The 20,831-nt window shown below is 42.4% G+C and overlaps 8 protein-coding genes across 10 annotated transcripts; 5 read left to right on the top strand and 3 right to left on the bottom strand.

The window, feature by feature from the left end:
* Nucleotides 1-235: 235 nt before the first annotated feature.
* LOC108607965 (PI-PLC X domain-containing protein 2) lies at nt 236-1,579 on the bottom strand. Its single transcript, XM_017999092.1, has 2 exons — nt 1,387-1,579; nt 236-1,315 (listed from the first exon to the last, which is right to left on the bottom strand). The coding sequence occupies exons 1-2, from the start codon at nt 1,460-1,462 to the stop codon at nt 444-446; spliced, it is 948 nt and encodes a 315-aa protein (XP_017854581.1). The 5' UTR covers nt 1,463-1,579; the 3' UTR covers nt 236-443.
* A 101-nt stretch (nt 1,580-1,680) lies between these two features.
* Nucleotides 1,681-3,804, bottom strand: LOC108608511 (protein nessun dorma). Its single transcript, XM_017999911.1, has 4 exons — nt 3,604-3,804; nt 2,656-3,539; nt 1,976-2,592; nt 1,681-1,911 (listed from the first exon to the last, which is right to left on the bottom strand). Exons 1-4 carry the CDS (start codon nt 3,746-3,748, stop codon nt 1,755-1,757), a joined length of 1,803 nt encoding a protein of 600 aa, XP_017855400.1. The 5' UTR covers nt 3,749-3,804; the 3' UTR covers nt 1,681-1,754.
* Nucleotides 3,805-3,886: 82 nt separating this feature from the next.
* Nucleotides 3,887-6,132, top strand: LOC108608512. 2 transcript variants are annotated; one of them, XM_017999913.1, is made up of 3 exons: nt 3,887-4,029; nt 4,085-5,138; nt 5,199-6,131. In XM_017999913.1, exons 2-3 carry the CDS (start codon nt 4,091-4,093, stop codon nt 5,450-5,452), a joined length of 1,302 nt encoding a protein of 433 aa, XP_017855402.1. In that variant the 5' UTR covers nt 3,887-4,029; nt 4,085-4,090; the 3' UTR covers nt 5,453-6,131. The 2 variants fall into 2 exon arrangements, with proteins under 2 accessions (XP_017855402.1, XP_017855401.1); XM_017999912.1 differs by having other exon boundaries at nt 4,085-6,132.
* Nucleotides 6,133-6,574: 442 nt separating this feature from the next.
* LOC108597774 (alpha-N-acetylglucosaminidase) lies at nt 6,575-8,984 on the top strand. The gene is made up of 2 exons (XM_033293189.1): nt 6,575-6,830; nt 6,882-8,984. The coding sequence occupies exons 1-2, from the start codon at nt 6,615-6,617 to the stop codon at nt 8,958-8,960; spliced, it is 2,295 nt and encodes a 764-aa protein (XP_033149080.1). The 5' UTR covers nt 6,575-6,614; the 3' UTR covers nt 8,961-8,984.
* Nucleotides 8,985-9,544: 560 nt separating this feature from the next.
* Nucleotides 9,545-14,894, bottom strand: LOC108608341 (exportin-1). 2 transcript variants are annotated; one of them, XM_017999684.1, is made up of 7 exons: nt 14,335-14,894; nt 12,041-13,706; nt 11,606-11,976; nt 11,062-11,541; nt 10,647-10,979; nt 10,215-10,580; nt 10,008-10,157 (listed from the first exon to the last, which is right to left on the bottom strand). In XM_017999684.1, exons 2-7 carry the CDS (start codon nt 13,527-13,529, stop codon nt 10,008-10,010), a joined length of 3,189 nt encoding a protein of 1,062 aa, XP_017855173.1. In that variant the 5' UTR covers nt 13,530-13,706; nt 14,335-14,894. The 2 variants fall into 2 exon arrangements, with proteins under 2 accessions (XP_017855174.1, XP_017855173.1); XM_017999685.1 differs by lacking the exon at nt 14,335-14,894 and having other exon boundaries at nt 9,545-10,157; nt 12,041-13,529.
* Nucleotides 14,895-14,950: 56 nt separating this feature from the next.
* LOC108601673 (protein fuzzy homolog) lies at nt 14,951-16,785 on the top strand. Its single transcript, XM_017989584.1, has 3 exons — nt 14,951-15,245; nt 15,316-16,403; nt 16,466-16,785. The coding sequence occupies exons 1-3, from the start codon at nt 15,168-15,170 to the stop codon at nt 16,521-16,523; spliced, it is 1,224 nt and encodes a 407-aa protein (XP_017845073.1). The 5' UTR covers nt 14,951-15,167; the 3' UTR covers nt 16,524-16,785.
* A 219-nt stretch (nt 16,786-17,004) lies between these two features.
* LOC108606450 (retinaldehyde-binding protein 1) lies at nt 17,005-18,069 on the top strand. Its single transcript, XM_017996606.1, has 4 exons — nt 17,005-17,160; nt 17,218-17,593; nt 17,651-17,825; nt 17,884-18,069. Exons 1-4 carry the CDS (start codon nt 17,082-17,084, stop codon nt 18,067-18,069), a joined length of 816 nt encoding a protein of 271 aa, XP_017852095.1. The 5' UTR covers nt 17,005-17,081.
* Nucleotides 18,070-18,232: 163 nt separating this feature from the next.
* LOC108599865 (X-ray repair cross-complementing protein 5) lies at nt 18,233-20,662 on the top strand. The gene is made up of 5 exons (XM_017987013.1): nt 18,233-18,314; nt 18,382-18,477; nt 18,537-18,778; nt 18,832-18,954; nt 19,009-20,662. Exons 1-5 carry the CDS (start codon nt 18,300-18,302, stop codon nt 20,636-20,638), a joined length of 2,106 nt encoding a protein of 701 aa, XP_017842502.1. The 5' UTR covers nt 18,233-18,299; the 3' UTR covers nt 20,639-20,662.
* The last annotated feature ends 169 nt before the right edge of the window (nt 20,663-20,831 follow it).

The raw sequence follows: 20,831 nt of genomic DNA, 5'->3' as shown, positions 1-20,831 counted from the left end.
CAGAAGTTTCACTGATTTCTCAGTATTTTATATAGCTGCAAAAGTCGTGAGAGCATGTCGACATTATGAAAGATATGAAAATTTTTTACTTACAAAAGAGTGAGGATCAGAGCCGAGTTCGAAGAGCAATTACTTGCAGCTGCTGATTTCTGTTCGCCTAGTACCTTGCTATAAAATAAACTACTATTGCTACTCGTTATCTCTTTGTTTTCTAGTAACTGACCTTCACACTATGTTCAGCATTGACACATTATTTATTTCAATAAATGCCGACTACTCACATCTAAATGCATTAGGCGTGTATTTTTTATAAAACAGTAAACAATTGTAAAGTTGTTCAACAAAAACAAATAATAATATCAATTATAAAATTAAAGCTTGTACGTAGACTTAGCTGCACCATATAACTTATAAATGTATAAAACTTACATAATGGAAACCCATCAAAGCTCCTGCTCCTTTTCTTGTGCTTGCTCCAGCTTTGTGTTTAGCTGAATCACCCAATCACAGAATTGTGCATCCTTGAGCTGTATAAAATCAGCAAGAAAGACATTTGCGCGTGGCGGCTGACCGCTGTAAAAAGGTCCAGGGGACTGCTCTAGAATCCAAGGCTTTAGTTTCTTATCCACACGCTTAGCTGTGCCCTTTAGCGTAAAGAACACACGTAGCGCTATATAGCGACCCGTAGGCGTTATTAAACATTGAGAGACATAACCCTGCTGTGGCTGACGAGACAGCAGTGAGTCTGTTAGAAATGCCTGCAGTTTCTTAATGCTCGCTTTGTTGGGCCATGGTGTGGGCCATGCAAAGCTAGGCCAGAACTGCACGGGCAGGACTATGGGACAGCGTCTGTAGATGAGCACCACTTGTCGCTGCAGCTGCTCACAACGCGCCAAGGAGCAATCCAGCAATGAACCATCTGTTGTCGCATAAAGACGTTGATCAAAAAATTGCAACAGCTCTGTATGCAGCTGTTGATGCTGCGGCACGTTCATGTCATAGAAATGCTGCAAGTCAAGCACCACTAGCTCCTGCGGATGCGTGTCAAGAAATTGACGTAGCTCCAACAATGGCTCAAACACCTCCATGGCAAAAAGTCCATGACAGTAATAGAATTTGCCATCTTTTTGTGCTATGCGCAAGTCAAAGTAGCGCACGCCCATTTGCAGTTGATCCAAAATAGTGCAAGATTGATTTTTGCTCCAACGTCGCACAAAGCAGGGAAAAAAGCGATACCATCGTTTAATAGCGCTTTCCGCATCGGGTGCCAGCTCAGAGCTGCTATTAATTCCATAGGTCATCGAATTATGTGAACCTACAACGCAAAACAATAGCTTTGGGATTAATTAAGAATGTTTGTTATTGTTATTGTTGGTGACCTCATACCCGGAATAGCCAAATTAATGACTGAAATAGCGCGTAGCTCCGGCGGCAGCTCCTGCATCCAGTGCTCCTTTGTCATGCTGGTGTTGCTCTCTGTACTGCCGCTCAAATTACACAGCCAATATTAACATATTCGCCACTGTATTTAATTGTTTGGGAAATGCACTTTTTGTGCACCGTCTTGCCATTTGCATCTGCTCACCGATACTAATCGATACCAATCATTAAACGATATAATGGATGATATGTGCTGATATGATATTGATGATATGTGCTAAAATTCGTAATGCTGTACATTTGAAATGCGCAAATTTCAAATATATTTATATGCCTGCATTTAGTGATTACGATTTACATTGCATGCTTAAAAACTAAATCATGTTCTCCTTATTTTCCTCATCTAACTCTTCCAACAATAGATTTTGATTTGGGCGCTTGACCAGCAGCTTCTCTGTTTCATTGATAACACGCACACTGCGCAGACAATTGTTAAAGCAGCAGTTTCCCAGCCAGTTGCTCTCATTTAAACTGCAAATATAATAGAAAAAATACATGTAAATAAAATATGTATAAATATATACTATATATTTACCGTTGCAGCTCGCTAAAATGATTAAGGGACACGGCCTTCTCAGTGCTATTTTGCAGCGCTATGCCATCAACTAATATACCCAGCTTACAGCTATCAAAGGTACAGCTGGTCTGCAAGCTGAGCTTGGCCTTCTGATCCAACAATTCCAATCCTGTTATGCACTTTTTGATAGTGACTTTGTTCAGCTCGGCGCTTGTGTCAGCACGCATGGAAATACCAACAGCAAAATTTTCTAGCAGACAATCCTCAAGAACTACAGCTGCTTGGGATAGGCACACGATGGCTTCTTGAGTACTCGAACTGCCATCACCTACAAGGCGACAACTGCTTAGAGTTAGCGTGCCCTTACGCAGCAAGATGCCACGACGCACATGGCGGCAGTCTAGTACCACTTGAGATATGCTATAATCTCCATCAATGACCAACAATGTGCTATCTTCATCACTCGAGCAAATAGATGGCAACTTTGACAGTTCTTGTTTGGGCAAAGTGCATAGCTCGGCTGCAATTAATCCATGGATGCTACCATTATCATTAATCTGTTCCAGAAACTTTATAGTGTGCTGTCCTGGCGACAACAAGATGCTATCGTTGGCCTGCGCAATGCTAAGCACGTCCTGTAAGCAATGAAAATATATAAAATGAATTACTAAGAATAAGGGTAAGCTTAAAGTATTCACCTGTAAAGTGTTGCCAAGCTGCACCTGTGTATTGGACTTAACATGCTGCTTTGCCAGCGTTAGTAGACTAAGCTGTGTCTGCAGCTCCGCTGGCAGTGTAACTAGATGGCATATTGGGGCGCGTTCCACAATCTCAGCTTTTCCTGGACTGCGCTGCAGCAAGTGGCGTTTTAGTCCATTGCTCTGCAATTCACTGTAGGCACGTCGCATTTCGGGATTCTCCAATATTTCAAACTCGCTGCGTATAATAGCCAGCCTTAGATGCAGACACATCAGATCTGTCACAGGTGGCAGACTTGATCTATTTAAAGCATTATCCTTGGGACTGCCAGCTGTTTTTGACTGTTTGCGTGGTGGATCCGTAGCATTGTCGTTTAGCTCTACGGCTTCATCATCACTCTCCGCTTCGGCGTCGCTCAGATCGAGCTCCAGGTACTCCAATCTTTGTTGTATATAGCGCGCTTCCATTAGGAGGGTGCGTATGTGTAAAGCCAGTGGACGAGGCAAACGATTCTTGCTTAAATCGCAGGCAAGTTGTATGCGTGCATGCAGATGCAATTGCACCCAGTCGCGATCATCATCACAGTCCTTGTCCCAAGGCATCCATACGTGCGTATAAAAGAAGCGCAAGCGATCTATACACTCGGCCGTGGTATCAGCATTCAAAGCTGAGTTCTCTTGCTGCATTGTTGGCCACAACTCAATAAGCGAAACCTCATTGCTCTCGGGCAAATGTACGTCCTGATCCTGCACGGCCGTAACCACAAACACCGCTTTTAGTTCGTCGAATATTACCTGATCCACATAGCCAAAGACAATGGTAGGATAGCGTAGCTTGAGATCCTCGCAGATTACGCGTGGTATCTTCCACATAGCCTGCCAGCCTGTTGATTTGCATAAATTGAGTATGTGTGTGTGTGTGTGCATACATGTGTGCAAAAAACTTACCTGCTGGCTCAATTTGCAACTCAACATAGGACTTCCATTCCGATCGCACTTGTGAGGCAGGCATTGTAGCACCATCCCATGATAGAACTGCTTCTGCCTCCTTTAGGCGCTCCAGAAATGATTTTTCGAATGTAAAAACATCCATTTCAACAAATTTATGCTTAGTAAACAAGGCGTTTATTTTAAAAAGCGTATAGACGCGCTCTGAAATTTCTGGCAACGTTGTCTAAACGATGCTGTTACTTAAGTTGAGTATCGTTCACAAATGTATCGGTTTTCACAAGAATCAGCGTAAAAAATCGATTTAATATCGAATTTAGTTCCAGCGCTAAGCAGCACTACCACAAAAAAAAAACATTAAAAGAAAAACATTGACTGATTGCAATTTTAGCGCTGCACGGTTAAATAAATAGGCGTGGCTATGTGGTAAGTGTGCTTGCATATTACTTACTATCGTTACCTAAACTAAATCATACTTTAGAACGCCATGGGCTGCATCACTAGCACCAACAAATTACATGAACTGGGACAGGACAATGTTTTTCGTGTGCGTGTGGCACATTTGCAGCCCAGCGGACCAGAAGCGCCGGCGCCAATAATACGCAGTGGCTTCTTGGAATTGACACCACGCGAGCTCATTTTCATAACCCCTGGCTGTGAGCCGATTGTGTGGGCGCTGCACAATTTGCGTCGTTATGGTCTGAATGGTGATTTGTTCTGCTTAGAGGCTGGCAGGCGCTGTATGTCCGGCCCAGGCATTTACACCTTTCGCATACACAATGCCGAACAGTTGTATCCAATGTTCCAGCGCTACATCAATGCTGTGAACACTGACGCATTTGCGCAGGTAGAACGCGAACGAGAGCGCGTCAATTCGGTGCTTCTGGGACGCAGCGATGTGCAGCCACATAGCAACAACTATTTAGAGCCAGCGCCATTGCTCTCTCGCGCTGCACTGCAGCTGCATGGCACGCAGCTACATGATGGACCCAGCTCGCCGGATTCACTGCCCAATCTGCAGCTGGTGGGCGGTGAGCAGTTGCCCGACAGTGGCGCACTGCAGTCGCCCATAACTCCTGGCGCCTATATCAATACCGCTTGCAATTTGTACTTTGATCAGCCTTTGCAGCGCATACTGCAGGAGCAGCGCAACAGCAACACCCCACCCGACGCCACGCCGACGGCAACCAACAGCGCATTTAGCACAATGCGGCGACAGCAACAGTCGATCGATATGCCACCGCAAGAGTCAGCACCTGCGCTAAACGAATCGGTGCGTCTTTATGCCAATGTCGAGACGCCACGCGAACGTTTGATCTTCGATATGCCAAATGCGACTGCTGCACCTGGCAATGGCAGTGAACGGTGCTATGAAAATATTGGACCCATGGATCTGCCGCTGCTGACACGCGATTCTTCACAACAATCAGTTGCATCTTCCTCCCAGCAGCAGCAGCAACAACAGCCAGGAACTCCCACCAGTGTGTCTGGCGTTAACTACATAGTGCTTGATCTGGATCAACCTCGCAGTCCTGGTAATAACTCTCCTAAAGTATTGGTCCAGTGTGGCAGTGGCATAAAATTGATACTTACAGCGCCAGATACACCGGAGAAAGAAGTGCAACGTCCTGCTGCTGCCAAAACGCCCACGACAGAGTCATCTGGCACCCAGGGCTACTCCACGATTGATTTCATACGCACGAATGCTTTAAATAAATCCTCAACGGCACAACCACCCGACAGTGAGACGGCTGTGCTACGCCAGCACGATCATCCGCATGAGGAGGAGGAGCTGCGCATGACCAGGCACAGCAAGTGCGTACGCAAGGCGTACTCCATAAGTGAGTGAGTAACCAGCAACAAGTTGCAGCGGGGGCCAGCACAACGAATTTACCAATACAACAAAGATGGGCTCTTAACGGTTATTGCATGCCGTTATAATATTTAGCTAAGCTTAAGTATACGTATCCGTGCATGAGAGAGAGACTCCAACAAGAGAGCTCTACTCAATGTGAGAGCTGCTTCACACTGAGAGAAATTGTAACTAGGTTGTTTCAGTGTATGTATGTACTAATTGTTAGTTATGCACATACATATACATACGTACAGTAGACTTAAGTATTTTTTAAAAAAACACAGACATAGGTACACACATACTTACTACACGGGGCTGTTTAGTGCTAGTCATTTTTTGAACACTGTGCAAAAAGTAGTTACTTATTTTGTTTTGATTTTTGTAAACGTAACATGCAAGGCTTTTAAATTATACATAGTACACATTTTAATGCGTACTACGACATATATACAAACAAAAAAAAAGTTGTAATTATATACATAAATAGTTGAGCATAGTTTGATTGTTATTAGCATTGCGCAAATCTAGGCTGCAGTATAGCCCAGTGCTTTAAAAAAAATAAATAAATAGGATTTGTTGGCAACAGCTTAAAGATGTAATTGGTCGCTTTAATTTTAATTTATACATTGCTTTATTGTTATTGAAATTTATAGAAGTTTAAATATATGTACTTAAGTTGCACACAAGTATTTGAAATGCCAAAAAGAAAAATGAAATAATATTATTGTTAGTTTTTAAGAATGATGATGTGCAATAAAAATACTGAAATACGAAACTATGAGTTTTATTTCTAAGTCGTTTCGCTTTGTGTTTGTGATACTTAAATGCTGAAATGATACAAATATTTTTTCAAGTGCAAGCTTTTACCGTTGTTAGCAGCAGCCAAAATATAATTCTGCTAATAAGCAGTCAAATAAGAGAATTCGCTGCAAATATAACAAGTTTAAATATTGTATTTAATAATTTCACACACACACACCTACATGATTGCTTGTATGTATTTATTGCTGATAAGAAACAAGCATAACAATCACAATTTTGATTTAGCAGCTGCCACTGCTCTCAATTTTCTTTTGTATGCTCATTGGCGTGCAAAGTGGCTTTGACTTTAATAAATTTTTCACGTTCATTATCAAAGCTGCAGCTGTCGTAAATCATGCACGGACTACGCTTGCTGTTGATCTTGCTCTTGATACAGCAAGGACGGAGTAAAGACTTTGGTGCTGAGCTGCTGTCGCGCATTGTGCCGGAGACAAAACCAATTGAGCAGGAGCTGGCAGTACGTGAGCTCATAGAACGTGTGCTGGGCGAGCGTGCAGCGAATTTATTTGAAGTGCAGGTGGATAAGTCGCTGGAGCTGCGCAGCTATCAGGTGAGTGCTTGAATTTGAGCATTGGAAATGTTACTAAATTAATTTACATAGATTGAACTGCTGACTACGCGCAAAGTGCGCATTGCTGGCTGGGATGGTGTGTCAGTCTGCAAGGGTTTGCATTATTATCTGAAGTACGCTCTGCACAAAGATGTGGACTGGTTTAAGACTCAAATCGAGCTGCCCGACAATCTGCAGCTGCCGAATATAACTTATCGCTCCACAAGCGCCAGTGCCATTGTTTATTATCAAAATGTATGCACTTGGAGCTACAGCTTTGCCTGGTGGAACTTTGCGCAGTGGCGTAGACACATTGATTGGATGGCGCTCATGGGCATCAATCTCAGTCTAGCGCCCAATCAGGAGCACATTTGGCAGCAGCTATATCAAGAGCTTGGACTAAGCGCTGAGGAAATTGCTGCACACTTTGCTGGACCTGCATTTCAAGCTTGGCAGCGCATGGGCAACATACGCGGCTGGGCAGGTCCATTGCCGCCCACGTACACCAGACTACAGCAGCTGCTGCAGCAGCAAGTGCTCCAAGCACAACGTGCGCTGGGCATGAGCGTAGCGCTGCCTGCATTTGCTGGACATGTGCCTGTAGCTATGCGTCGCATCTATCCAAATGCCAGTTTGACCGCTATGGAGCGCTGGAATCACTTTCCCAGCAGCTATTGCTGCAGCTTGTTTGTGGAGCCCAGTGATCCACTTTTCAAGCAGCTGGCTACGTTGTTTCTGCAGCGTGTGCAGCAAACTTATGGCAGCAATCACATTTACTTTAGTGATCCCTTCAATGAAATGCGTCCGCGTCTGGCTGAGCCGGCGTATGTCGAGGCGACAGCCAAGGCTATATATGAATCCATGCATGCAGTGGATGCTCAAGCTGTATGGCTGCTGCAGGGTTGGATGTTTTTGCGCACAAGCTTTTGGTCGGATGCCTTGGTGCAGGCTTTTCTTACTGCTGTGCCGCTGGGCAATATTCTGGCGCTGGATTTGCAAAGCGAGCAGTTTCCACAGTATCAACGCACTTACTCCTACTATGGGCAGCCTTTTGTCTGGTGCATGCTGCATAATTTTGGTGGCACGCTGGGCATGTTTGGCTCCGTGGAGATTATAAACAAAGGCATTACTGCAGCTAGACGTTTGCCACATGGCAGCATGGTGGGCGTTGGGATAACACCCGAAGGCATTGGACAGAACTATGTGCTGTATGCGCTGACGCTAGAGCGCGCCTGGAGCGACGCTGAGCTGCAGCTGGTTGATTGGTTTAATTATTACGCTTGGACACGTTATGGCGTCAATGATACGCGTCTAGCTCAAGCCTGGCAGCTGCTGCGTGGCAGCGTCTATTCCTACTACGGACTAGAGCGCATGCGCGGCAAATATGCCATCAATCGACGTCCTAGTCTAGGTCAAACACCCTGGACCTGGTACAACAGCTCCAGCATTGAGCAAGCCTGGCAGCTGCTGCTGTCAGCCAATGCTATTATACCACTGGAGGACGACAAGTACGCCATGTATGCTCATGATCTGGTGGACATAACGCGTCAATTTCTACAGCAAAGCGCTGATCAGCTTTATGTTAATCTCAAGTCTGCTTATCGCAAGAAGCAGCTGCAGCGCTTTGAATATTTGGGCAGCAAGCTGCTACTACTGCTGGATGACTTGGAGCTCATACTAGCAAGTAGCTCACACTTTTTGCTTGGCTCCTGGCTGCAGTCCAGCAAGCAATTGGCACCAACGTCACAGCTACGCGCTAACTTCGAATTCAATGCACGCAATCAAATCACAGCTTGGGGTCCAGATGGTCAAATACTCGACTATGCCTCCAAGCAGTGGTCCGGCCTTGTTGCTGACTACTACAAGCCACGTTGGCAGCTATTCCTGGATGCTGTTACCTTAGCGCTGCAGTCCCAGCGCTCCTTTAATGCCACCGATTATAAACTGCGCGTTGCCAAAGAGATTGAGCTGCCTTTTAGTTATGAAACCAAGGAGTACCCCACGCATTCCATTGGCGACAGTTGGTACATTTCGCAGCAAATCTATGCCAGATGGCTAGACTTCTCTAAGGATACACAATTTCTGCATTATAATTGCTTGCCTGTTAATATACGTTACACTGAATTTTGACATTTTATAACTTAACTAAAAATAAATGACGTACAAAATATTTAATTGTGTTTTAATCCAACTGTTAGCTTAAATAAATCCAAGCACGTTTAGATTTATTTTCTTTTTTTGTAATTGATTTTTATTTAAATTAATGTACAAACTAATTTAAATGTAAAAATTTAAACATCTTCATCAATCAATCATACTCATACGAATTACTATGGTTATATTTCTGCAAGTGTTTGTCTGTGTGTGTGTGTGTATGTAGTTATTGTTATTACAGTTTTTTGTGGAACGCACATTACATACATTGGATTTAATGTTACCTTTTGTTTATTGAGTTTATGCAAGTGTTATACATAGAATTAATTTCTCATTAATTTGCTTGGTGTGGTGTGGACAACCTACAATTAAGTTTATTTTACTCGTTTATATAGTAGTACGCATGTATGTATATTTGTTGCTTTATGTGTGTGTGTGTTTTGCATTTGGGAAAAAAGTATGGGGGGTCTGGTGTTTTCGCTCGTTTTTCATTCATACATGATATTTCTACAATTATTTCTCATTTAAAAATTTCAAACAAACATTATAATTTATTATTAGTATATGTGTGTGTGTATGTATAAAGTTTGCAGCATTCGTTTGCTTTTGTAATGTAGACAACGTTCGATGTGAGGGAGTTTTGGGAGTCGGGAGTGGGTTAACTTTTAATATATATATATATGTTGTGATTCTTCTGTTGACAGTCAAGTGTGCAAAAATATGTTAATCATATTAAGGTATCTTTAATGCACACTTTTATATTTGTTCTAACATACGTCAGCATGTGATTGAGTCCATGAGGGCGTCTGTGTGTGTGTGTGTTTTGTGGGGTTTATGTGTGTGTGTGTGTGTGTGTGTGTGCTCGTATATATATATAACTTTTATACTCATATGCATTCAATCAAACAAACATTTATACTTTTTTTTTTCTCAAAACGAGAAAGCACTCATACATCTCATCATCATCATCCAGCATACTACTCAAGCTTGAACAAACAGCATGCACAGCTTATACGACATATCCTATTCATCCTGCATATCCTCTGGCAGCTCGTGTGGATTCAACATGCCTGGAATATTGCGCTGCATTTGACGCTTGTTTGCCTGCTCCTCGGCTAATGCAGCTTCACGCTCTTCCAGATATAAATCGGTATCATCCTCGCCAGTGGCCTCCTGCAAAAAGTTTTACCCAGTTAATAATAACACTCAAATTATTGTTATGTAGCTTACTCTTATCTGTATAAGGAAATCTCTCAAATGTTCCTTAAATGCTGGTACGTTCTCGTCCAAGTTGAATAGGCCATTGACAAAGACTTTGATCTGATTATCAGATAAATGATTAAATGCCGACTTTAGTAATGAGGCAACATATTCCTGTATGAATATCATATTGTCTGGTATGGGGCCCAGATCCACTGTGATCTTTTGATTTTCCACCAGAGAGAACATATATGCCAATATAATGGCATGATTGGGCAGACCAGCCGTATGCGAAGTATCTGTTACCACAGAGAAGATTTGCATAAGTATATCGGTGAAATATGTCTGATAGAAACTCTGCGCCGCATTCGGATGTTGTTCAAGATTTTGCAGCATCTAAAATGCACAAGAGAAACAAATATTAGCAGTTAGTTAGTTATTAACTGAAAGTTATAAACAAACCTTAAATAAGATATTCAAGCCCATGTCTGCAACGTTGCGCATTGTGTGCTTAAAGGCCCACACCACTGAGTCAAATACAAGTTTAAATTGTGCCGGTGGTATATTGAGGAAGGCCTTAAAACAATGCGCATTGACCGCCTGTAGTAATTCATAGAAGCTAAGGCGGTGTTGCGGAAAGTCCTCGAAATTCTTATTGATCATGTCCAGCGTGCATTCAAAAACAGCATCTAATATTTTTGGTACTTCATTTGTGATATGCTGACGCAGTTTGTTCACAATAATTGCCATCGCGCTAAGCACTTTGGGTTCACGTGCGGATGGTACCTTACACCGCTGTAAACAGATCAAGGAAATGCATAAGCAAGGATTTGCGATATTGAATATATCGATATTTTTTGATCGCAACTCGACATACCTGATAGTCTAGCAATATAGCATCCAATAAGGGCGGTATAAAGTTATCCATCACTAGCTTGTTCTCATTGGAACGCATCACCCACTCGGCTATCAAGTTGAGCGTCTCCTTTTTGACCACATGCATCGATTTAATTAGCGGCTGATTGTTCACATTGACGCCATTCACTTCAATGGCCTGTATGATGTTCTCCGATGTAATCTTGTACACATTCAGCATGTCCAAATAGATGCGTCCCAGTTGTATGACATACGCATGGCCCAGCGCTTTACACGCGGCCACGTTTGTCTTCAGTATGCTGCCCAGTTGCTTAACGGCTGTCATGTTCTTAAGGAAATCAACATTCGTCGATGCACGTGCTATAATCTCATCCCAAACTTGATTGGGCAGCAGCATGTAGCGCTCAATAAGCGCATCCTGCTGCACTTGATCGACTTGCGCGGAGATCATATAACCCACCGCCTCATAGAACGTGTGCACCTACAAAAGTTATTTAAATGAGAGTTAATTTCATATATATTGAAACATTATCAAACGGACTCACTTGCTGCGGCTGCAGATCACATATGATGGTGCTCATTGTGCTCAGAATTTCGTCGATGAATGTACACGCTTCGTTTGGTTGAATTGTGACAAAGTAACGCCGGCATTTGATTGCTATTTTGATGAATGTGTCGCAGGCCATGTCCTGGACACCGTCATGTGTCTCATGCATAAATTCAAACAGTTTGTTCACCACCGTTTTTAGGAATTTCCAATGTGCGCGCAAAAAACGCGGATACTGTCCCACCACATACATAATATTGGAGGCAATAATCGCCTTGTTGTCCTTGCCCTTCTTCTGCTCACACAGTCCCAGCAGATCCTTAATCACAGTGACCAAGAAACGCTTCTCATCCTCCTCACAAAAGGCACCTAAAAAAACATAGAGTAAGTCAATTATTTCGATTAATGCAAATAGTACAGTCAAGCAGCTTACCTGATATTGAGCCAATGGCCCAACACAGAGTGTTCAGATTCTTCCAGGAGAATTCGGTGCCATTGACCTGATTCATAAGCTTGAGCGTCATTATGCGATCCGTGTCTACGCAATCCAAATGAGTAAGGAATACTAAAGTCTCTCGCATATTTTTGTACAAATTAATTGAATTAGTATCCTTCATAAATTCGCGCACCACTTCACCATTCTCGTTCTCCACAACCAGCACCTCCTCGGGCTTGGCCATGCGCGATATCATTATGAATCGCACCTTAGACAGTATGGGCGCATAGAAACGGCGTCGCGGATATGTTTGCTGTCGCTTCGATGACTCCAGCGTGGGATGAAAGAATTCCGTATTGTACAGATTTTCGACAAGGCTGTTCCAGTACTCCAGACAGATTTTAAACACTTCAACATCTTCAACTTCGCTTATCATGACCAAATACATGAGCGCCTGATTCAGATAATCCACATATTTGCTGTCCTCCACAAGCTTGCCATGCTCCTTGAGGAAGGTACACAGAAAGATGGCCAAATTGAGCACCAGTTCCTGTTCCGTGTCGTTGCCGCATAGAAAAATCTGATTCATGTTCATGTTCTGCCCAATGATCTGATCCAGCTGCACCATCGTATCCTTGAATAACGTTGCAAAGTTCTCATTGTAATTGGCCGCCGTCAGACCAGCGATTTCGGATAGGCACTTCAGTGTTACATTGCGAAACATGGGCACACTCAGAAACTTGAAGATCAACGTTTCAATCAGCGTTGTCTCGAATATGTAGCCCAGCGGAATCCAGTTGAGGAAACGCAGCAACGTCTCTAGTGTAACCTGTATGAGCGCTGCATTCATCGAGTTCTCCAACACAAATGAGCAGAGCGTGAAGATTTGCGAGAACTCCGAGCACATTGTATCCTTCAGATGCTTGGACTTTGTTTGCGTTATCTGGCCTTGGGAGAAATCAAATACCTCCTCGCTCAGATTCTTCAAGATGACCATATTGTTCATGCACAGACTTTCGTTTGTCTTCGAGGCGCCCACAATGTCGCTAATGAAGGTCTCCCAGTTGCGTGGCCACTCGCGCTTCAGTATCTGCACCAGTATCATATTCAGCTTGTTCAAGTACACTTTGTTCTGCTCCATAATGGCCGGATCCGAGGATGTTTTGATGATTAGGCTCACCACATACTTTTTGATGCCCTCGCACTGAGTGCGCGGCAGCACCTTCCAACGTGTCTTAATGACCTCCTCGAGTATTTGAAGTGCATAGAACTTCGTTTGCTGATTCTGTGAATATTCGAGTATGCTATCGACACGCGTCCATGCCTCTGGATGCTCCTTCAGTGTGGTGAGTATGTCCTGCGCCAGACGCAGCTGTTCACCCTGTGATGAATAGAGCGCCTCCACAATCTTATCCAGCAGACTTATGTCCAGCTTTTGGTTAAAGTCAAGCAGTTTGCTCGCCTCATCGGAACTTAACATCGCCATTGCTTTGTAATAGAAGCAGCGTTCACGTCTGCGTCTCTCAGCAGAACCAGCAGTACTAACTGCGTCCGCGTTAATTTTGATCGCTTTTAGCTTGATCCGTCGGCCAAAACAAGGATGAGGTTGCGGGTCTCTGTTGTTGCGCTGTCTGTCGTCTCAGGGCTCAGTGTAGGCGTAGTTCTATAAACATATATAAAATGAAAAATTATATATTTACTTTTTATAGCACATAGGCAACCATACTAAAGTACAAACGCATGTTTTCTTATTTTCTACGCACAGATACAAGCGTGCTCCTGCTAGTGGCGCGCGTTTGCAATTTTTTTTCGCATATTTCACACAGACGCATTCGAGAGATGAGGCAATATATTTTTTTGCATACCTGTTACTCGATCATGCGGTTGTAAACGCTACTTCGCTGTTTTATACACAACTATTAACACCACTTCTCTCCACTCTTGCTTATTAAAATTATGCTTATTCACAGCGTAGAAAGAAGTAAACAGCAATTCCAAGTTGGCTTGGTTTTGTTTTCTCCAAATCGCAATCACAATAACGTTCATCTCTAGCACGCACACACACACACATATACTGGCACATTTAAAACACACACGCACACATATGCCGCTTACACATGCAAAATACAATCAAAGCAGCTCAGCGCATCTTGAGACTGCGACGGCATTTCACAACTAAAAAAATGTGCACATAGTAAATTGCGCTTGTTGTACAACCCTATTGTTGTTTTATGTTGTCGTTAAACAATTTCATAAACATTTTACAATGTTTTCGTGTTTTTTACACTTACCGTGTTTCTGGAAAGCGTTGCAACTTACGATTCCGCAGAAGCAGCGTGGGTAATGGAGAGCGCAAATCGAATGAAAAAGGCTACGTTTTTTGTCCAGACAGGCAGAACTTTGATTTCAGTTCATGCGTTTGATGAAGAATAGTCTCATCCGGTACAACTGAAGCACATGTATGCTGAGAACTTATTTGCAGTTTGGCTAACAACGGTTAAACGTTGTGACCAATTTGTATGTTTTAAACAAACTTTTTCGCAGTACTTTTCTTCTCCTTCTGTAGTGAAAACCAGGGCTACACAGCAAGCGTCATGCGCGGTGCCGGAATGGTTGTTTATATGAAAGGCAGCAGTTACTGACGCACATATAATGCATACGATCATAAAAATATAATGCTGTTTATTTTCACTATAAAACAATAAATTATAAACGCGCAAAATACAACCGGCTCTTTTGTCAAAACACGTATTTGTCGTCGCTGCAGCCCTCAGAGAAGAAATGCTTCTATAAAGTATCGGTTATCGAACAAATGTTTGCACACTTCAAATTATTTAACAAAAAATAAAACAAATATCGGTGTGGGGTAGTAAAAGGTGTTTGTAAAAATGATTGAAACTGCTTAGCGTACATAAGTGAAGCTTAAGAAATGTTATCAGTTACTGAAAATGCTGCCAAAATGGTATCATTTGGAACAAATAAACAAGCACATAAGTGTCGTGCTGAGTACGAGCACTCGTGTCGTGCTTGTACTACAATCGATTTACGGGCACATCACTAATTCTATAAAAATAAGCAACGGTTGGCAATTTATAATAAACAAACGCTTTATTCAAACAAAACAATGTCCATCTACTTGCATTGTTTGACCACAAATGGCGGCTTGCCCATATTTACGCGTAAAAAAGGAGAATGCGATAATGTGAGCTTAAATTCGGAGAAAATATATGTCTGAGAATGTACGTGAGCATTACCTGTTGCTCTCTTTTTAGCTGCCTTTCTCAACAGTCGCTTCGTTGAATGGGTTTCACATGTTCTTCAAATCGCTTGGCATACAACTGCAAACCACGCACACTGATGAATGGACCTACATTTGGCGCGACTTTCACAACGCAATTACTTTCATAGTATGTGGGCGTGGCATGGGCGAGCTTCAACTACAAACACTAGCCGAGCTTGCCTTTGGTGCCATAGCGCTATTCATAAGTCGTGACGAGCTGGCACATCCGGCACTCTTGGAACGCTTAAAAAAGGATGCTAAGAAATATGTGCCCATTGTGGATGCTGCGCTGGAAGCGGCTAGTGCGGGCACAACACTTTTGGGATATACCGACTGCTTGTTGGCAATGGAAAATGCGCATTTGTTGCAGCGCTTAAATGAATTTAGTTCCAATTGTGGCTCATTGTTCTGTTGCCTGATTGTGGGTCAGCGTATTGCTGTTGCTACCGAGGGCTGGTGGGATCTGGACACTCTGGACCGAGAGCTATTGCTGTTTCTGCTTAATTCTTCCAGCAGCTTGCAACTTGATGCGCCCGTCTACTTGCCACGCAAGAGTCCAAATATTGCCTTTCGATTTGTCACTGTACCCGTGTCGGCCAACAGCGTGCTCTGTGTCTTGTGTGGCGCTGAGCCAGCCTTTCGTGAGCTGCATGTAAATGCAATGAATGCCTATCGCAACGAGGCTAATCTGCTGTCCAATGTAGAGCGTTGTGTGCCACGCAGTCTGCCCGAACATCTTGATATTGATCCACATATATTAGCCATTATAATGATCAACAATGAGTCACACAAAAGCGTTTTTACGCGCAATCTACATCAGTCGGCTAATGCTAAGCGTATAGTTGTGGGTGATCTGCAGCGTTTGGATATGCTTAAGAAGTTCTTTGATCACACTTTGGAAACTATGAATGAACTGAAGACTTCAACTAGCGACAGCAGCGATTTGAACAATCCCAGCGCGTGTAAAATGCTTGATCAGTATAGTTGCTCCGACTATCACAAGTGCTATGCACATGCTGATGAGCAGCAAAATGTCATCTTTCTATTATTCGTGGCCGCTCTGCCAACGCATACTATGAGGTGAGCATATATTTGTTTATCTAAATTAATAAGTTATTCTCATACCATCTTATTTCTTCTAGATTTCTTGCAAAACAGGTGCATGCTAGCTTGCTGCAAGAGAAAGCTGTCTGTTGGTGAATTTTAATTTTAGTGTGCAATATATTTTATAAGACTGATTTTTACCGTCCTCTCTGATAATGTAAGATCTACAAATTTTTTTTGTCTAACAAACCCTTTGTAACATTAAGTCACTCTTGCCTCTTTTTGGCTGTTTATCAATAGCAATGTTAATTTCAACATTTTCAATTTAGTCACGCCCCTGGGTCGTTTGCCTCGTGCCTACAAATATTCAATGTCATGCTTGTTTATTGCCACTTTGGTAGACTTTTATTGGGTTAGTAAGCAGACTAACGTTTATAATAAAATTCTTTACATATTAATATTATTCACACATGCTTGAATTTATTTTTTGATGTACCGTTTATGGCTTTAGCTTTAGGCTTAGAAATTCATCGATTAAAATGAACAAAGCGTTTGGGTAATAAAACTAATAAACAATAATGCCAAATGAAATTTCAATAATATTTATGACAAACATTATCGCATTCGCATTCGAAGCGCTTCGAGTGCGGATAGCAGTCTCGGAACCTTAAATAAAAAACCTGTTTGAAAATTTACAAAATTTTAAAGTGTGAGATGTTATTTTTACGCAGCAAACAGGAGCGCAACGCTCAAGAGCAGTTTAAAATTAAACAATTGCGTGAACTGGTGGAGAGTAAGTGATGCTTAGCACATAAAGAATTCTACTGATTGAGTATATTAACCATTATAGAGTCAGATGAGCTTCAAGTTGGCACGGACGAAATATTTTTGACTAAGTTTTTACACTACACCAGCTGGGATACCTTTAAGGCCTATCGAGCTATACATGCCTACTATGATTTTAAGCTCAAGCATCCCACCTGGGTATGCCAGAACCCTATAGAATATTATAGAAAAATATTTTTTGCAACAAACTGTCGCTATGTGATGCCACATACAGATAAAAATGGACGTGTGCTGGTCATTCTTAAGACTGTCGATGCATTCCAGCAATATCCAAACTATCTACAGTATTTGATTGAAATGGATGATATTATATTTGAATCCTTGTTAATGTTGCCGCGTGTACAAGAGAATGGCATAACGGTCATTTGTGATCTACAAGGGTAAGACTTATCGATTGTACTTTTTGAAACAAAAATTAATTTGTATTGCTTCAATAGCACCACACGCAATTTTTTGCGACAGTTTACACCCACCTTTATGAAGACGGTTAATGATAAAAACTCGGTGCTGCCGTTTAGCCAACGCATTGTACATATAATTCAGCGTGGATTCCTAATGCATGTGACTTCCTCGCTGTTTTTACCTTTTATGAATAAAGACTTTAAGGAACGCGTAAGTTAAAAGTGCTTGTTATATACAAAATGAGCTAGATTGATATTTAATGTAACAGATTTTTACACACGATGGTCGGCATTTGGGCAAACTGCGTGAAATGATTGGATTTGATTCCCTGCCTGCGGAATACGGTGGACCAGCCACCAATGTGCTTGATACCAATTTAATTTTTAATCATTTGAGTCAAAATGCGCACTATCTGGAAAAGCTGCAGGACTATAAAAAACTTTCAATAAATTAAAAATATATAGCTTTTATAATTTTATAATTAATAATAAATTTAAAAACAGTTTTTGAAATTTAATTGGTCTTTATTTAATGGTAACAGTTACTCATCAAAGTAGCGATAGCTCATAAGTTATGAAAGTTTATGATAACTTATCGAATGTTTATCGAGTTGTTGCCTCCATTTGTTGTGAAATTGCGCCGGTTTTAATAGAGAAGCTGAAATAATAATATTATTGCAATAAGATGGCTTCAAATAAGGTTAATAAACATTATTTATGCATATATGAAGTAACAGCTTTATTAATTAACATTTTTGTATGTGCAGGAGTGTCTCATAATTGTTTTGGATGTGCGGCAATGTGCCAGCGAAGAATTTAAATTGAAGTCAGTAAAGTGCATTGCAGAAATTATCAAGGACAAGGTATGCAGCTAAAAACACGTAATTAGTTTTTATTTAAAGGCAATGTCATTACTTTACAGATTGTAGGCAGTAGAAAGGACTATGTGTCCTTTGTGCTCGTGGGCGCTGAGCGCACTATGAACGATTTAAACGAGAAAGATGAGAACGCTTGCCTGAATGTTGTGCAGTATCCTTGTACGCAGCTGTGCACCTGGCAGCTACTGCTCAGCTTTTACAAATTTATTAATGAAACGAGCTCTGATGAAGGCCAGTGGCTGGACGGTCTAGCTGTAGCTATGTCCTTGCAGGAGCAAGCGGTTGTGTGAGTTTAGCGTTTGCTGTTTAATTTCAATTATTTAAAGCTTTTGTTTACAGTCTCAAATGTCAGCGGCAGCGTATATTACTTTTCTTTGACTTTAACCACATGCCACAACAGTATGAAGACTACACGAACATTACAAACAATCTGCTTATGTCAGGCATTGAGCTCATAGTGAGGTAAGCGCATCAAGATTTGTTATTTCAAGCTAATATAAATTTCAACTTTGGCAGCACACACAACATTGTTTACATAGACAATGCTGAAAACAATGAACCGCAGGCTATTTTTCAAGCATCACCCAAAGCCTCAAGCCTGGAGCTGGATAATCAAAAACATGCCTTGCAACTGGTAAGTCATTGCAATGCATCGTTGTGTAACTTCAAGGAGGCACTAGGGTCTATTTTTAAAATAACCAATCGCCGCCCCTGGGTATGGAATGCCAAGCTGCATATTGGCAATACCATTTCACTTAGTCTGCAGGGTATTATAGCCATGAAGAACGAACGTTTTCTTAAGCTAGAAAAAAAGTGGGCCGAAGATAACGAGCAGGTGTCGCGTGAAGAGCACTACTCCGTCAAGGGTAAAGAGATCTCAGTGTTGCCCGAGGAACTCATCGATGGTTATATGCTGGGTGGCACTGCTGTGCCCTACGACGATACACTCGTTGAACCAGAACCAGCTCATCCGCCGGGTCTGCATTTTGTAGGCTTTGCCAAGCGCAGCAGCATTCCCGATGCTTATTTTTGTGGTGACTCCCTGTACATGCTGGTGCATCAAAAGGGCAACACCACATCTGCACGTAAACTGGACGCTTTGGTCAAGGCCATGCTGCTGCAGAAAAGCGTCATAGTCGGCTGGAAGATATACAGCGCCAAGCTCAACAAGCCACGCATTGTGGTTTTGCTGCCGCAGGAGCCCACGGAAACGCGTCCCGCAGCGCTCTACATGCTGGAGATGTCGTATCAGCATCAGCTGCAGTTTTGGGACTTTCCCGCACTGCGCACAGATAAAACAGAATGCAGTACGGAGCAGCTGGATGCAGTGGACAAGCTAATTGATAGCATGGACTTGGAATGCACGCTAAAGAATTCACAACAGCCAAGAAAGCAACGGCAAAACGATTTGCTGCCCTTTGACCAACTGCCCAGCATACACGAGCAGAACGTAATGGATGTGCTGGAGCGCAAGGTGCTGGATCAAAACAGGAGCGACAAGCAGTTTGAACTAATGCTTAGGGACAAGAATTTTGTAGATAAGTTTTGGCGTGTACCTGAAGCCATTGAGCAAACATCCAAGCACGCTGCCAAAGTTGTTAAAGCTTTGTTTCCTTTGGAGCAGAGTCACGCCTGGCTAGAGAAGCTAAAGGCCAGGGAACGTGAAGAGAATGAGCTGCCACCAGTTAAGCAAGAGCAGGAAGAATCAAATTCTGACATTGCCATTGATTGCATAGGTCTTGTCACTCCTGCCCAGGACTACAAGCAGCTATTACAGAAAGTGCGCTCTATTACAAATACAACTCAAAAGGATGCACAATTCCAGTCAACGGCAGCGCAAATGCGACTGGTCATCTTAACGCTGCTGGATCGAAAGAAATTGAACCTTGTCGAGTTGGGCGAACTGCTGGACATTTATCGCAAGAGCTGCTTGGAGTTCAATAGCTTTGCCGAGTATAATAACTTTGCGGCAGAGTTAAAACAAAGAGCAACTGAACGGGATTTACAAGAATTCTGGCGCATCATGGTGGATCAACAGCTGGGTCCGCTGGTGTTGGGTGAACCGACGCTAGATGATGAGATTCGGCTGCAAGCTTATTACGAACTTGTGTTTCCAAAGATGGAGGAGGACGATGACGTACTTTAAATTGATTAACATAATATTTAAATAAAACTGTTGTTTATTTCACAACAAAATGTAAATATAAACAAAACACAGCTGATCTCTTCAACATTTGAAATGCACTGGTTTCGCGACGACACTTCCTGCATACGTCTAGAGCGCCAAATGAAATACGCGCGCACGCTGCTGCACTCACTCTCAGTATCGGTATGTTTTT

Source organism: Drosophila busckii, chromosome 2L (assembly GCF_011750605.1).
Source record: "Drosophila busckii strain San Diego stock center, stock number 13000-0081.31 chromosome 2L, ASM1175060v1, whole genome shotgun sequence".
Lineage (NCBI taxonomy): Eukaryota > Metazoa > Arthropoda > Insecta > Diptera > Drosophilidae > Drosophila > Drosophila busckii.
Note: the sequence above shows the minus strand (reverse complement) of the source record. Positions and strands in the feature narration are given on the sequence as shown.

Bases quoted from the DNA above. Each gene is read 5' to 3' on its own strand.
- LOC108607965 (XM_017999092.1), bottom strand. From the start codon at position 1,462: ATGACAAAGGAGCACTGGATGCAGGAGCTGCCGCCGGAGCTACGCGCT. The intron at 1,316-1,386 runs GTATGAGGTCAC...TTTGCGTTGTAG, and splicing joins CATTAATTTGGCTATTCCGG to GTTCACATAATTCGATGACC.
- LOC108608511 (XM_017999911.1), bottom strand. From the start codon at position 3,748: ATGGATGTTTTTACATTCGAAAAATCATTTCTGGAGCGCCTAAAGGAG. The intron at 3,540-3,603 runs GTAAGTTTTTTG...GCAAATCAACAG, and splicing joins GTTGCAAATTGAGCCAGCAG to GCTGGCAGGCTATGTGGAAG. The intron at 1,912-1,975 runs GTAAATATATAG...TTATATTTGCAG, and splicing joins CATTTTAGCGAGCTGCAACG to TTTAAATGAGAGCAACTGGC.
- LOC108608512 (XM_017999912.1), top strand. From the start codon at position 4,091: ATGGGCTGCATCACTAGCACCAACAAATTACATGAACTGGGACAGGAC.
- LOC108597774 (XM_033293189.1), top strand. From the start codon at position 6,615: ATGCACGGACTACGCTTGCTGTTGATCTTGCTCTTGATACAGCAAGGA. The intron at 6,831-6,881 runs GTGAGTGCTTGA...TAATTTACATAG, and splicing joins TGGAGCTGCGCAGCTATCAG to ATTGAACTGCTGACTACGCG.
- LOC108608341 (XM_017999684.1), bottom strand. From the start codon at position 13,529: ATGGCGATGTTAAGTTCCGATGAGGCGAGCAAACTGCTTGACTTTAAC. The intron at 11,542-11,605 runs GTGAGTCCGTTT...TAACTTTTGTAG, and splicing joins GTGATCTGCAGCCGCAGCAA to GTGCACACGTTCTATGAGGC. The intron at 10,581-10,646 runs GTTTGTTTATAA...TGTGCATTTTAG, and splicing joins GCTTGAATATCTTATTTAAG to ATGCTGCAAAATCTTGAACA.
- LOC108601673 (XM_017989584.1), top strand. From the start codon at position 15,168: ATGTCCATCTACTTGCATTGTTTGACCACAAATGGCGGCTTGCCCATA. The intron at 15,246-15,315 runs GTGAGCTTAAAT...CTCTCTTTTTAG, and splicing joins AAAAAGGAGAATGCGATAAT to CTGCCTTTCTCAACAGTCGC. The intron at 16,404-16,465 runs GTGAGCATATAT...TATTTCTTCTAG, and splicing joins CTGCCAACGCATACTATGAG to ATTTCTTGCAAAACAGGTGC.
- LOC108606450 (XM_017996606.1), top strand. From the start codon at position 17,082: ATGTTATTTTTACGCAGCAAACAGGAGCGCAACGCTCAAGAGCAGTTT. The intron at 17,161-17,217 runs GTAAGTGATGCT...TAACCATTATAG, and splicing joins ATTGCGTGAACTGGTGGAGA to AGTCAGATGAGCTTCAAGTT. The intron at 17,826-17,883 runs GTAAGTTAAAAG...TTAATGTAACAG, and splicing joins ATAAAGACTTTAAGGAACGC to ATTTTTACACACGATGGTCG.
- LOC108599865 (XM_017987013.1), top strand. The intron at 18,779-18,831 runs GTGAGTTTAGCG...TTTTGTTTACAG, and splicing joins TTGCAGGAGCAAGCGGTTGT to TCTCAAATGTCAGCGGCAGC. The intron at 18,955-19,008 runs GTAAGCGCATCA...CAACTTTGGCAG, and splicing joins GGCATTGAGCTCATAGTGAG to CACACACAACATTGTTTACA.